The sequence below is a fragment of the Leptonotus elevatus genome, chromosome 1 (genome assembly GCF_054856555.1).
Source record: "Leptonotus elevatus isolate MCC_2025b chromosome 1, RoL_Lele_1.0, whole genome shotgun sequence".
Taxonomy (NCBI): domain Eukaryota; kingdom Metazoa; phylum Chordata; class Actinopteri; order Syngnathiformes; family Syngnathidae; genus Leptonotus; species Leptonotus elevatus.
The window spans coordinates 55,322,034-55,336,249 of NC_141239.1; the positions used below are offsets into that span (position 1 = coordinate 55,322,034).

A 14,216-nucleotide genomic window follows, 5' to 3' on the forward strand; every position below is an offset into this window, starting at 1 on the left:
ACGAGAGCACACAGGCCGTGTGTACACTTAATCTAATTTCCTTGTCCACAGCGCGTCCTTGCTCGTGTCCCATTGGCTCGCATTTGTCACGTGGCCGCTTAACTTTGTTCACTTGACAGAGAGGGTTCAGCGGAACAGGAATGACCGACGAGTAAAGGGATGAGATATAAATTTAAGTTATATATTAGCTTCAATTCCACATAACGAGTGGCGTTAATGGTCATGAGCTCCTATTTGATCAACTCCAACTATGTGGACCCTAAATTTCCACCCTGCGAGGAGTACTCACATAGCGACTACCTTCCCAGCAACTCTCCGGACTATTACGGCACCCAAAGACACGAGCCCGTCTCCTTTCACCCGGACTCTGCTCTCTACCATCACCAGCAGCGAGCGGAGCCGCAGCACGCGCATTGTCAGCCCGCTTCGGCGGCGATGCCCCCTCGCGACCTCGTCATACCGCAGATGGGAGTTGAACTGGACCGGGACTCGGTGACACCCAGCCCGCCTCTGTCGCGTGAGGAGCCGCCTCACGTCCAAAACACGTTTTCACCCGCAAACACTAAAAAGGACCCCGTGGTGTATCCGTGGATGAAGAAAGTCCATGTAAACATTGGTAAGTGTTGCAGTGCATACAAACTTCCTTCTCGCTCTCTTGATCTCTAGTCCAAGTCCACGCTCGCTATCGTCTTGGTGTCCACGGTCACAATCTACGGCTTCGTCTCGGTTCGACTTCGACTATAGTGGTCCTTGGAGATTTATGATCGTCTGTTTTCACGGCCAACATAATTACACCCTCCATAAATTTTTATTACACCTCTACGCTGAAGTGCCTTTTTGAAGTCCGATCTCAGGCTCGAGTCCTTGCTTTATGACAACCCAGACTGAACTCATAAGTTAGGTTTTATGCTGTGGTAATTTGATTTTAAGTGGTAGGTTTGTATAAACTGTGCGCTCCACACTGTCGAGCCTTCCTTCCCCACTCCATGATCCAGGGGAGGGCAAGTTTTATGGCCGCTGAAATATTCCTGTTTATGGAGCTCGCCGTAAAACACTAATGCAGAGGCAAATACCGCCATCTATTATATCTTTTCAGTGTTGTCGTTGCCTGCATGGCTGTCTGTACACGCGGCTTGTTCTTTCCACGATGTTAGCCAATGTCTGGAAACACAGGGCAGCTATAATGTAATGAGATTTAAACAATATTATTGTAGTCATGATCGCACACTGCACCTTTATGCCAAGGCAGACAATCAACGCCCCTACCATGTCCTCCAATTTAAACGAGAGGAGGACAGTCTCTGCACTGCGTCGTGACTGTGCTTCCTTTGTTTATCCCATCATCAAAATCAAAACCAAATTCAGATAATCTGTTTCCATGCATGGTCAGATGGCATAGCTCTTGCACAAAATGTCGGCTACATTTAGCCTTCAGTTTTGTGTCAAATCGAAACATCTTTTGTCACTGTGTCAGGGGAGCATTCAAGAGCACGTGACCACAAAGGCTATCCGCAGAAACAGTTGTTTTTTTATCAATATAAATGAATTTGTGTCATTATACCAGTATTAATATTTAGAATCATAATATTTTAATTGGCCCGAATTCTAACATTTTTATTTGTAACCCCCACCACTACAGCTCCGTCTGGAGACCGTCTGCACTGTATTATGATGATGATGACGATGATGATGATGATGATGATGATGATGATGATGATGATGATGATGATGATGATGATGATGACGATGACGATCATTATTTTTCTGATTGCTGCAGTAACAGGTTCCTTTCTTCTCTCGCAGTGAGTTCAAACTACACAGGAGGCGAGCCGAAGCGCTGTCGGACAGCTTACACCCGCCAGCAGGTTCTGGAACTTGAGAAGGAGTTTCACTACAGCCGATACCTGACGCGCAGGCGCAGGGTGGAGATAGCGCACACACTGTGTCTGTCAGAGCGCCAGATCAAAATCTGGTTCCAGAACCGACGAATGAAATGGAAGAAGGACCATAAATTGCCCAACACCAAGGTTCGCTCTGGGAATAACGCAAACGCCCAAGCTTTAACTGGCTCCACTTGACCACGTGCAGAAATCGAGCCCATGCATCTGCTCTTTGCCGCATAACTGCCATCCAAACCAATGAAGCTGTAGATAAAAAAACAAAACAAACTGTGGACCGGAATAACCTTCACTGACTTGAAAGCCTTTTAGCCTGTACATCGTCAGCGATGTTTCACATTATGGCGTTGTGGGAGTTCACCTTTCACTAAAACTCTCGACAATTAAGTTGACTGAAAGAAGATGCAAATCGATTATGTCCCACCTTAATTACATTTCCAAAGCATCATGTTTTGTGTTGATTCACCCTTAAATTATAGCCTATCAAAACACTCGATTACACAGGAAAATATTCCATAACGTCAAATTCGGAACAATTAGTTCATTCAGTGGCTGTAAAGATAAATCAGTGAATGAATGGGAATGGGACTAAACGCAATTCTGCCGTTTTGACAGTTGTTACAAGCCAACGATGCAACACGCAATGTAACCAAGCTATCTTTCTATCAAGATATAGATAGTAACACACTGTAAATATACAGTAAAATAGGCTAAGTCCTTTCTTCCCAAACCCAACACTTGTTTTGTTTTGTTTAAGAAAAGCGATCAATATGTATATGATATTTATTGACCAAAAATAGACTTTTGATTGTTTCATTTCGTTTCCAATGCTCAGCATTGCTCGCAAATGGTTTACGTTTTGTTACGACAATGACAAGGAGCGCTCTTTTCTGATATGTCAAACAGAAGAGCAGAAATAGACTATGACAGTTTAGCAGATGCCCAGACACTTTTCATACAAAAAAGTCGGTTGCACATGATTAATATGTAAACTGAAATAACTATAAATACATTTTTAAATAAATATGTTAGTCTAACACATTTGAATCATGTGCAACCGATGCATATGTTTGAATTAAGTAAATCCAAAGGATTTTTTAAATTGCAAAATATGCCCAAAGTATACGCACTACAAATACAGCACTATAGAAAATGACCTCAGCTGCACTTTGGCAACGTTTTCTTACATCATTCAATGAAGTTACGCATTTTCAAGCATTCTAATTCGGGGTAATATAAGACGAGTTGTATAGAGGACATGCTGCAAATATGAATTGCAACGAAATGTTCTGTTGAGATCCTTTGACCTTTTCAAAATATAATAATATCATATTGCTCTATTCAGAGACATAACAAAAAATAAGGAACCCTTTATTGCAGGTCAGAACGATTTTTTCTAAATACGCGCAAATTTTTATGTCAATTATCACAACTGTTACTTTTATTATGCTATTTTATTTACATTCCAAAGATATGTTTTTATTGTTATTAATAATAATAATAATACTAAAACTAATAATACTACTACTACTACTACTACTACTACTACTACTAATAATAATAATAATAGTAATAATAATAATAATAATAATAATAATAATAATAATAATAATAATAATAATAATAATAATAATAATAATAATAATAATAATAGTGACAGTGTTGCACGTATTACCTCACAATATTGTATGTTGCATCTGTGTTGTCTTACCTTGCTATACGATTTGTAAATACAAAATAAATACATGTATGGAAATGCGTTGTTTTCCAATATGCTCTATTTTCTTCTCAGAAGTTACAATTTTATTTTCTCATATGTTCCCTTGATTATTATTTCACATTGGTTTTAAAAATGGAATAAACTTCGGCTTTGCCTTGACAGCTGTCATCTGAAGCAAATGTGATGTTGAAAGATGTGCATAAAATACTATTGTTCAGTATGATTTCCCCAGCAAAAACAAAACGCGAATTGTCTTGAGAAATCAGGGGCTCACGATGATTAATTTTGCCTTGCTGCTCGTGATCTTGGTACATTACGTCCTGTAATCTTGTTTTAAATCACAAAGCGTCCCTCTGTCTCGCTCCCTTCCCCCCGTTAATTTAACGGCAGTGTGCAGCACAATGACACACTGAATATGGGACCATTTCGTTTTGGATTAAGGAAAAAATTATTTGGTTGTGGTCTTCATACATAAAAAATGTGTTAATGAATATAATTTCTGCAGAACCTTTTACTATATTGTTCCCAATATAAGCGTTATTGCGCATGTGTGTTTTATCCCCCCCTTCCCCGCCTCCTGTAATGTAAAAAAGGGAGAGAGTCAGCATCATAGCTCAAACCCTGACAAGCAAATAGATAATCAACAAGACGAATGGCTTCTTTTGTAAGGCTCGGCTCCCATATTAATTCTAATTTTCTTCTAGAGCAGGTATCGAAAAATAAATAGCAAGAGAGGGTGTGGGGCGAGAAAATAGCATTCCTCTCGATGAACTTTAAACTAAAAATGTGCCCCCCAAATTGGTCCACTCGTATTCCTCAGCCCAGAGAAGATTCCCCATTACATGTTGGCTGATTTCTCCGCGGGCCTCTTGCCAGAGAGACTCCCTCTGCCCATTTATCTATTTTCTTCCATTTATGAAAGTCTATTGGAGCGCAAAAAACACGCCCCGTATCAAATTGTACGCGTACATGTGTTCGAATGGCCAACAAAACAAATTAGAATAGTGTCTCATATACTTGGATTCCGCTTGCATCTTTACGCACCTGTCCTGCGCCATGTACAAGCTCGTGTAACTGAACACACTGAACGCACTAATAGCATTCTGCTTCAAATACTTTTCATCTCCGTGCTTTATACTACTTGTCAAAACACAATTTATGCATTGAAAATATACCATGTCAAAAATATATTCTGCATAAACATGCCTATATTTTATTCAGTCATAAAATGAATGTTCATATTTGCATAGTGCGATTAGAAGCATTTAGTTTTCAAGCTCATATCAGCGGGACCTTCTGTTGCTTTTTTTTAACGAGGGTGTATTTTCGTGAGGATGCCCTCGCCCTGTGAAACGTTCACCACCATTATTGGGAAACAGTAGAGAGAGGACGGCTCCGAGAAGAAAAATGTGAGAATTATACAAGAAACAATCATTAATCACTTGTTCTTCTTAAAGCGTCTTCTTTTTCTATTGTCATATCGCAGCCTTCTGTCAGGAGGTGCGAGGGGCCACGGAACAGAGGAACAGAAGAAAAAAGAAAGAAAACGTCTTGGAAGAAAACCCCCTCCTCCAACACACACTTAACACTCAAGAAAGAACACTTTTTAGAGCCATTCATTCAGGGGCTATTTTTACGCCCTTCGAGAGCTTAAGAAAGAAAAACAGTGTTCCTGCTCATTGGAAAGAAGACACATATAGGGAAGTCTATATGGAGAAGACTTTCAAAAACGGGGTAAGGCCTAGAAATTCCTTTTTAACATCTCCGCTTTCGTATTTTGGTTCTCTTGTTTGTTCAGTGACGACTCGGTGGCATTTTAATGGTTTTATTGCCCTGTGTGCATTTGGTAGAATTCGAGGAATCACGGTTGGGGCTTTGGGTTTGCGCGCCTGTGCTCGTCTGAGTGCGCGTGCGCGTGCGCTTTTCTGTATAGGCTACAGACTGCGGCCTATGGTGGTGGTGGTGTTTTTCTTGTTCCTTCTGTGTTTATATAACATGTGCACGCCCACCTTTGCGTCAAAGCGTCACTTCTACATTTGTTTGCCACTCACATGGGCCTGTAGGTGTTTTTACATCTGTTTTATTGCGTAATATGCCTCTTCTTGCATGTGTTAAATTACGATTTTTAAACATATGTTGGCCTAACCAGAAAGGCCTAAACAGAAATACAAATGCAAAAAAATTAAAATTGAAAACAAAACATAACAAATTGATGCTGGTTAGTGGTTAGCTATACTTTCTAAGGCCAAGGAGGAAAAACGATTACATTGTTGTTGTTGTTTTAAATGACTTAAACGATCGCGGGCCCGGCTTTCTTAGGCCTCTGTTATCTATTGAGCAAAGCTGCCGCTTGACCCCAAAATAAATCAATCTGAGCTGGATTAGAAATAAAAGGGCAGAAGCTCTGGTCTGTCTCAAGGGGGTGGAAGCTATTGACGGCTAAATTCAACGCTCGGAGAAGCGAGAGAAACAAATGGAAAAATATGCAGTTGCTACACCGAAAGGCAGCGCAGTGTGTTGTGGATTGATGGTCGGTCGTACGGGGGCCGCGGCCAGAATGAGTTCAAACAGGGGACACGTTTTTCTGACCGATGAGGTCGAGTGACTCTGAAGCAAGCGGCTGACCTGTGGTTAGCCCCCTCCCTATGTTACCCGCCTTGACCTCGCAAGAGCTCTGCATCCTCCGCTTATTCGGACATTCCCAGACCTGCCGAGCCCCCTGGCCCCTTAGTCGTAACATGCCAAGTTTTAAAGCACTGTAAACCGCGGGCAGTCAGAGACAAACTGCCATGGAAGCCAATCACCTTTAGGGGGTAAAAGGGGGGTCAGATTCAGGTGACCTTCGCGGCTAGATTGATAAATAACTATTTGCACACATATACAGTTGATAAAAAAAGACATAATGTCAACTTTATTTATAGAGCACTTTGAAAGACAACCGCAGCTGAAACAAGTTGCTTATAGGCCTGCATAAAAACGAACTGAAAACCAAATAAATAGATAATTAAACATTGAACTAAAATAATCAAAGCAATAAAATGTTTTACTACAATTAACAAGTAAAACGATAGACTACAAGGGCAGAAATGTGCGTATTTTTAAAGCCAAGGAATAAACAGGTTTTTAAACAGTTTTCCACACATATAGGCCTTCAGGGATGTAACGATAACCAATTTAAATCGGAAAATATAATCTTACAGAATCGTCCTTCACTAGAGATGCACGTACACCTAAATCGATTTGACTTGTTGATCCAGAGGTGGGAAATCCAGGTCCAGAAAGTTAAAAAGCCTGCCAAAGTTTGGCTAAGCCATCGATGCTAGCTAGCTCCCTAGCAGGTAAACGAGCACCATGGGAGCTAGCTAGGGAATTGGCTAGCTCGCACCTGGGACAAAAGCCAAACTGCGGCAGGGTTTTTACTTTCTGGAACTGGATTTGGCACCTCTGGTTATTTCTTTCTAAAGTATATTCCTCACTTTTTGCTGTGTTGTGATGTGAAAATGGCTTGAAATGGCTCATAGGCCTACCTTAACCAGAATTCGGGTTACAAATGTAACAAATTGGTCACAAATGAACATTTGCGATACTGAAACGTGAAGTAGCTAAGGAACACTTTGGAGAGCTTTGTAGGGGAGACCGGTGGTGTTGTAAGGGTTAGTAAATAGAAAGGGAAAAGGGATAGTTGTAACACTCTTAGTTTGACCAATCAGACATGAAATAGTGTGACATCATCAATTACAGTCTATGCCCACTTGCAATGTAATGTTACTGGTGAAGATTCATGCTTCTGAGTTGCAAACTGTCTGTTCTAGAACCCCTCCCCCAAACATTTTTCAGGTAAGAAACCAAAAATTTACATCCCAAATGTTTTTTGCACAGAGTCCACTGTGTTGTAGATACAATTGTTTGACTTACATAAGCTCATTTAGTAGTTTCTCTATTTTAATTTGGTGTGTTGCAATGGCGCTAGCTTTGTAGCTAAATGCTTAAAATGGTTCGCTTCTTAATGGCTGCGAGGGATGGGGAGGGTTGTAACTGTTTTTAAAAAGTGTTACAACCTTGTACTGGTCTCCTTTTTTACAGCATGCCTAGGCAAACACAAACAAACAAACTTCCAAACAAAAGCCCCTAGCCTGATGACAAAGAAGATGCCGAATCCTAAGACAATGAAAATGTCTGTATTGTGTGAACATTTTGATAACTCACAGCCAAAGGAAGTGTGGATTAAATGTCAGCATACATTTTGGGCCCCAAGAAGCCTGCACCCCAGACACGAACAACAATATTTATACCACAACTGTCTTTCTAATTAAAAATACGCCCCTACTGTTGTGTGTATTATGCCATAGGCAGGTTGCTTTCTGATGTTGCACTTAAAAAACACACTGTTTAGTGTTTTGTTTACTGCTCAACAGTTAAACTGTTCAAATGCTTATCCTGTTTAGGGCGCACACAATAAACCCCCACGCACTACATACTAGTCTATTTTAGGTTATATACATATATATACACCTTTACTATGTTGTATTTATTTTCATTGTATTCATTTTGCACTTTTATTCATTATTTCATGATTATTATTGCAGTCAACAAGTCCTCCTTTATTATTCATTAAAGTGCTTCCATAAATGTATTAGCATGTCTTATGTTAAATGGCCTATTAAAAAATAATAATAATACAGTGCACGGTGGCAGAGTGACTACGTCAGTTTCAAGAAGTGACGTTGGTCGTTTTTTAATACATACATTTTTTTTTTAACTAATTAATCGCAATTACTATTTTCTACAAAGTTCGTAACAGATCATTTACAATTGTGAAGAATTAAGTGATTTCTGTGTCAATGTGCTTTTTAGATGATTTGAATGAATGGGCCATTAATCACAGTATGCAAAGCGGTGTCGACTCTAATCGGCTGTTTACTAGCAAATGCGCGAGATAGGAGTACACTATAAGCAAAGCAACTGCTAAGAAAATTGTATTGGTATTATCTAGTAAATTAAGCTCAGCAAAATGCTGCTTCTTACTTAGACTCGATCCTGCTTGTATTATGAGTGTGTTGAGCAAGGTTCTGAATATGTGTGCAATGTATGAAATGGATGGTTTGAAAAACAATGAGTTTTCATTTATAAAGAAGTCGTAACTTCTCAGTATATATTTTTAATGTACTTTTACACTGGAAAAAGGCAGCCAAACCTTTTGGCCATGCAGTTTTAAAAGCAAGTTGATGGTGGTTTGCACTACAGATTATATTGAAGGCAATTTTGGTCACTTTTTTTTGTCACTTTTTGTTCTAATTGTAAATCTATTGTGATGTTTACTAAAAACATGAGCAAGTCTTGAGACGTGTTACATCCATTTAGACTTAAAGGTCTAAGTGAACATGTATGAGTCACACACATAAAAGTCTACAAACAAACATATGGAATATATTTCAACCTTATACAGTGTATTGTTTCCAGCCACATGCTTGCAGGTTGTCATGTGTTTATTATGTTTCCACAGTGTTTGATTAGCACATCGTAAAGGCATGAAAACACAAGGGTGGGGCATGTAGACGTGCTCTTACTGACCTGGGGTTTGTGCTCAAGCTTCTTTGCTCTCTAAATGTCTGCTGCTGCCATAGAGCTCTTGGAAGGTTACAAACAGCTGATGGAGGAATGTTTCCGCAGGAGCTTAGCACAGAAGCTATTGGCTTTGTTGGTTCACCAGTTCACCATTGCACTTTTCAGTATAATGTAATGCCCTTTGAATTCAAAACAAACTACAACCATTAATAAGAAACATAATTGTATTGTTCAATAAGGGATCAGTGTCTAGCCTACTATAAATAAATATCACAAGCAGGAAAGGTGCTTCTAAATGTGTGTGCTTAAGTGTAGAATTCATGGTCATCATAAACCTAAACAAACTGTATGCAGTGATGACAGTTACAGATATTCCTTATGGGCGGGGAAGTCTCACCACGGTATGCTAATTTGCTAATTGCTGGACAAATTGCCAGCACTGTTGTTTAGCCCCCATGGTTGCAGCAGTGTTGGCCAACAAATATATGGAGGGCAAGGAGCCTTTCGGAGGTCACGGAAGGCTGTAGACAGCAGGAGGAGGTCGTCTGGATATATATATATATATATATATATATATGGCAACCATTTCATGATGGAATGAGAGAGGAGCAAAGTAACCAAGAGTATTTGAGCTAATATCAAAACAAAATTATGTAGCCAATCAAATTACATGTATAATTTGACTCTATACACATTTGTTGAACAGTATAGGCTTCATTACTATTTATTTAAACATGAAACCAAATTCAATATGAAATTATGTGAGTGACCTTTAATTACTTGCAATCCCCATTTAAAAAAACAAACACATAATTGGTTAGCCCATACGGGATTTGTTATGTGTGGCTGTCATTTTGTGGATTTAGAAAGGAACTCAAAAACAGTTTGATAAAATAATTTAAATAAAAAAGTTGCTCGTTACATGCTATAACTTGCCAATGCATATTATTTGTAATAAATACAAATAGCCTCACAAAAAACAACAACAATTAATACGACCACATAGGTCGTTTTGAAATGTGCCAAATTATGACCAAGTGTTACGTATTGTAGTTTAGCGACCCCTATCGGCCATGTAAATAGCAAAAAATTGTTACTGCTACTGGTACTGGTACAGGAACACAGGTCGTCTGGTCGGAAGATGGGCATCTTCCTGGCTGAGCTAACAGGACAGTAATTTATTTGGTGTTCGCTAAATGTTTTGTAACGTCAACCATACTACAACTAGCCCCTTCCTATCCTCAACAATTAGTGTCCCATGTGAACCTACAACATCACTGAAAGCCTAATACTAACCCCGACCATTAGTATGCCATCCCAGAAGTGACGATGAATTCCCAAAAATGACAATGAATTGACGTCAAGAAGGAGCATGCGCAGAACGTATATACATCTTGTGATCGTGGCATCTATTACGCTCTATTTGGTGGTATTTTCGTGCATGGGAAAACGACCAATAGGGTTGTATTGTGCTGGAGGACTTGTTGGAGATAAAATGAAAAGTAAATACATTGTGATTTTCTAAGTGAAAGGCAGAATTGTCTTGCAATTAACATTTCAGCTTTGCGGCCACCCTGCCTGCAATTTGCCATGCATGTTTTCCAAAAACATGCACGAAATTGAAGACTCCTCCACAATGTGGGTGCAAATGCTGGTTTGTCTATATGTACCCTGCAATTGATAGGCGACCAATTTGGTGTATGGTTGGCGCCAGCTCGCCCGTGACTGTAGCGAAATAAGAGGCAGGCTACAGAAAATGGATGAAAAGTGGGCTCATGGGTCACTGTGAAAACATCTGTGTGTGGATGATATTAACATTTCCCTGCATTCAGTGCACTATAATGCTTTATGCCACCCATTACCCGATATTTCGGAAAATCTGTAATGATAAATCAGTTTAGTAAATAGTTGAATCAAATGTGGTCACTAAAACGTATAACTGACAGTTGAAATTGCAGGGAAAACTCAGCACCATAGTGTGCCTTTTCATTTGACAACGATGTTCATGCCTACAGGTCTATATGTTCAATTAAGCTATATTGTGTATATAGTGTTAGTGTATCATGTTGAACTGACCTACTCCGGAGGTTCTTCTCATAAATCTACCACACACAGTTCATGAAACCGGACATGGGAAGACTTCACGGATGGCGCTCTGTTATATAGCCTCTTTTAAAAGGCAGTTGTGACTCGAGACGGATTTACGAACGGCAGTTAAAAAAAAAGAAGTATGTCTCTATTCATGTCGTCTTCATTGTGGATTAATAATATTAATATTAATAATAATAATAATAATAATATTAATAATAATAATAATAATAATAATAATAATAATAATAATAATAATAATAATAATAATAATAATAATAATATTGGTTACGTCATCATAAATCAAATAAGCGTCTTGGGGAATAATTCATTTCCGTCATTCTTCATTGTAACAAAAATACTTTTTCAGTCAGTTTTTCTCTATTTACTAAAAAACTGATGAATGGTTAACGAGAGGGAAGACTGAACCATGTCTTAATCCATCACGTAGGCCTACTCCACGAGACCGCATGATTCTTAACGTTAAAATATCACTTCCAATACTGGCGTTTGTTCATGTTCAGTGGTTATATTAAAACCAAATACTTTTTTTTATTTTGGATTTATTATCGGAGATGCGTATGAACATACAACAACAACGTATTTATATTACTTTTTAGCAGGCTACTTGATTCTTTCAGCCAAGGAAGATGATTTTGGTTTTTAACGTTGTATTTTTTGGATTGATGTTGTGTAGGTTGCGTTTTCAATGAGGCTACGCGGTAGATTTGCACAGCTAATTCGTATAACTGTTGTCAGGCCTTGCAGGTTCTTCTGCTGCATGCTTATCTGAGCTGTTTTTCTCACTCCGAGTGCTGTAATTTATGGCCATCATTACAGGCGCCATCATCATCACTGCAAATGTTTGATTTCAATCTTCTTGTGGGCAGAACAGAAAAGTGCCATATTGCGCTTTGTGCGTCTTTAATTAAAGGATTAATATAAACGATAATTCATTTAATCATAATATGTATTTTTTTTGTAATTGCACAATTTTTTTTATGTTTCCCCCGTTCCATAATGTAAAATTGTTGCAACAAACTTGTTCACATTTATATTTAACTTGGTTGGCATAAGTTTATTGGTGAGCTCAGTTCTCTTGTTTGACCTTGAACAATTACTGTCTTGAAGCAGCAAGGTTAGCATGTCTTCCATGCTCCAATGTTGCATGCATGAGAACCCTGGAACCATCAGAACACGAGGGCCAAATTGATTCTCGCCTCTATTATTGCTGCTCTGCGTGTCCACGCGACGGGGGGATTGTTGTTTCCCTGTTGTCTCTTTGTTATTCTGCGACCATCTTTTTGATAAACACAAGCATTTGTATATAACTGCTACTTTGCCCTTAAATTTTGCCTGCAGTCCACTGTCTCTACGGCTTATATATCGATTACTTGAAAATGTATATAAAGCATTTGTAATTTTGTCCACACGAGGGAGATGTATTCTAACGACAAGACATGCAGCCACAGATTTATTTATTTGATTTTTTACAAATTTAATAACTCCTCATGATAGTAGATGGAGTGTTTGTGACATTTTGTAACCTCTGGATGTATTGTGAAAAACACGAAGATAAACAATAGCAACGTGACAAACTATTCAATTTTCGACTTTTTACAATAATTAAGACAGAGCGATTTAAGGACTTCCTCTTCCACTCGGCTACTATATGTGGGAAGACGTTGAAGTGTAATAAAAACAAAGTGCGGCTATTTTTAAGAGCAATAGTATCCTACAACATTTTTTATTCCTTGGCCCACCCGTTTCTTTACCCCCACTGATATGTGATCACAAATGCCCAATTATTGTTTGTATTTTCCATTTTTTATGTCAAGCAGCACAATAAATGCGAAACGGCACCGGCTCCGCTATAGCATGTCACAATTGCAGAGGTTGCAGAATCTATCTGTCAAAGATATAATGCCAAGAAAAGGTGTCTCGCCTGCTGCATGTTAGTGTCGTGGAAAATTAAACTATCCTTTCCAACAAAAAATGGGGGAAACGCGACACCCCCACACACCAAAGCAGAGAGAGAGAGAAAGAGAGAGAGAGAGAGAGAGAGAGAGAGAGAGAGAGAGAGAGAGAGAGAGAGAGAGAGAGAGAGAGAGAGAGAGAGAGAGAGAGAGAGAGAGAGAGAGAGAGAGAGAAGGCTGCAATATAACAAATTTGGACGGGTGTGCGTCTTGCGGGTCGTTGTGGACACAGCTTGAGTATTGCGGAAGAAGGAGGACCTGCGTGGGGGGGAAGGTACGCTCCTTCAACGCTGCACTGCATCCATCTCACTGGCTTATACGCTTTTTTAAACACCTTGGTAAATATCCCCCCAAATAACAATAGTGATGTTTTTCCTCATTGTGCATGTTTGCTGTCGTGTTGTTTACACATCTCCTATTACCCATAATCATAATCGCCACCATAAGCCATTTCGTACAGTATGAAATCAATGTTAGCCGATGGCTGTTTATATCTTAAGAAGTACTTTTATATTCTTCTCCATCTTCCTCCCATCACTTCCTGGCTGCCTCTGCATTCCTCTCTCTGGCCATCCCTCCTTCCAATCTCTCATTTCCCCTCTTGGTCTCTCTCCCTCTCCCTCCCTCCCTCTGGTTTCTCTCTCTGTCAGCCAGCAGCCAGCTACTTCCCTTGATTTATAGTGAGGCTGGGTGTCAGCGTGCGGCCGCGCCTGCCGTTATGTGTTTGTGAGGGAGTGCTGTTGTTTATGGCGTTGCATGCTAGAAGTCGCGAAGAGATGGCGTGGAGGAAATGACGGCCGATGGAGCGATGATACACTGGAGACCAGAGGAAATTGGCTCCTCGCTCAGATCTCCTTCTTGCGTTCATTTTCTCCATGCCTCCACACGCACCCCATGCCTTTTTCATATGCACTTGATTCGTTCAAAGCATTAGCTTTTTCTTGGGAGCTGTAGCTCCGGGTGTTACAT

At 39.6% G+C, this 14,216-nt stretch overlaps 2 protein-coding genes across 7 annotated transcripts in view; both read left to right on the top strand.

Moving 5' to 3' along the window:
- hoxb3a (homeobox B3a) overlaps positions 1–14,216 on the top strand; it is a 44,219-nt gene that overhangs the window by 3,612 nt on the left and 26,391 nt on the right. For 2 of the 6 annotated variants that reach the window (XM_086070503.1, XM_086070517.1), the window contains exon 2: positions 5,105–5,352. The exons of 3 other annotated variants lie outside the window; for them this stretch is intronic. The gene's annotated coding sequence lies outside the window, so the exon portion shown is untranslated. Of the gene's footprint in view, positions 1–4,924; positions 5,028–5,104; positions 5,353–14,216 lie in introns of those variants that run through there. One more of the 6 variants, XM_086070510.1, reaches the window with a different exon arrangement.
- On the top strand, positions 102–3,451 carry hoxb4a (homeobox B4a). Its single transcript, XM_086070655.1, has 2 exons — positions 102–616; positions 1,804–3,451. The coding sequence occupies exons 1-2, from the start codon at positions 217–219 to the stop codon at positions 2,076–2,078; spliced, it is 675 nt and encodes a 224-aa protein (XP_085926781.1). The 5' UTR covers positions 102–216; the 3' UTR covers positions 2,079–3,451.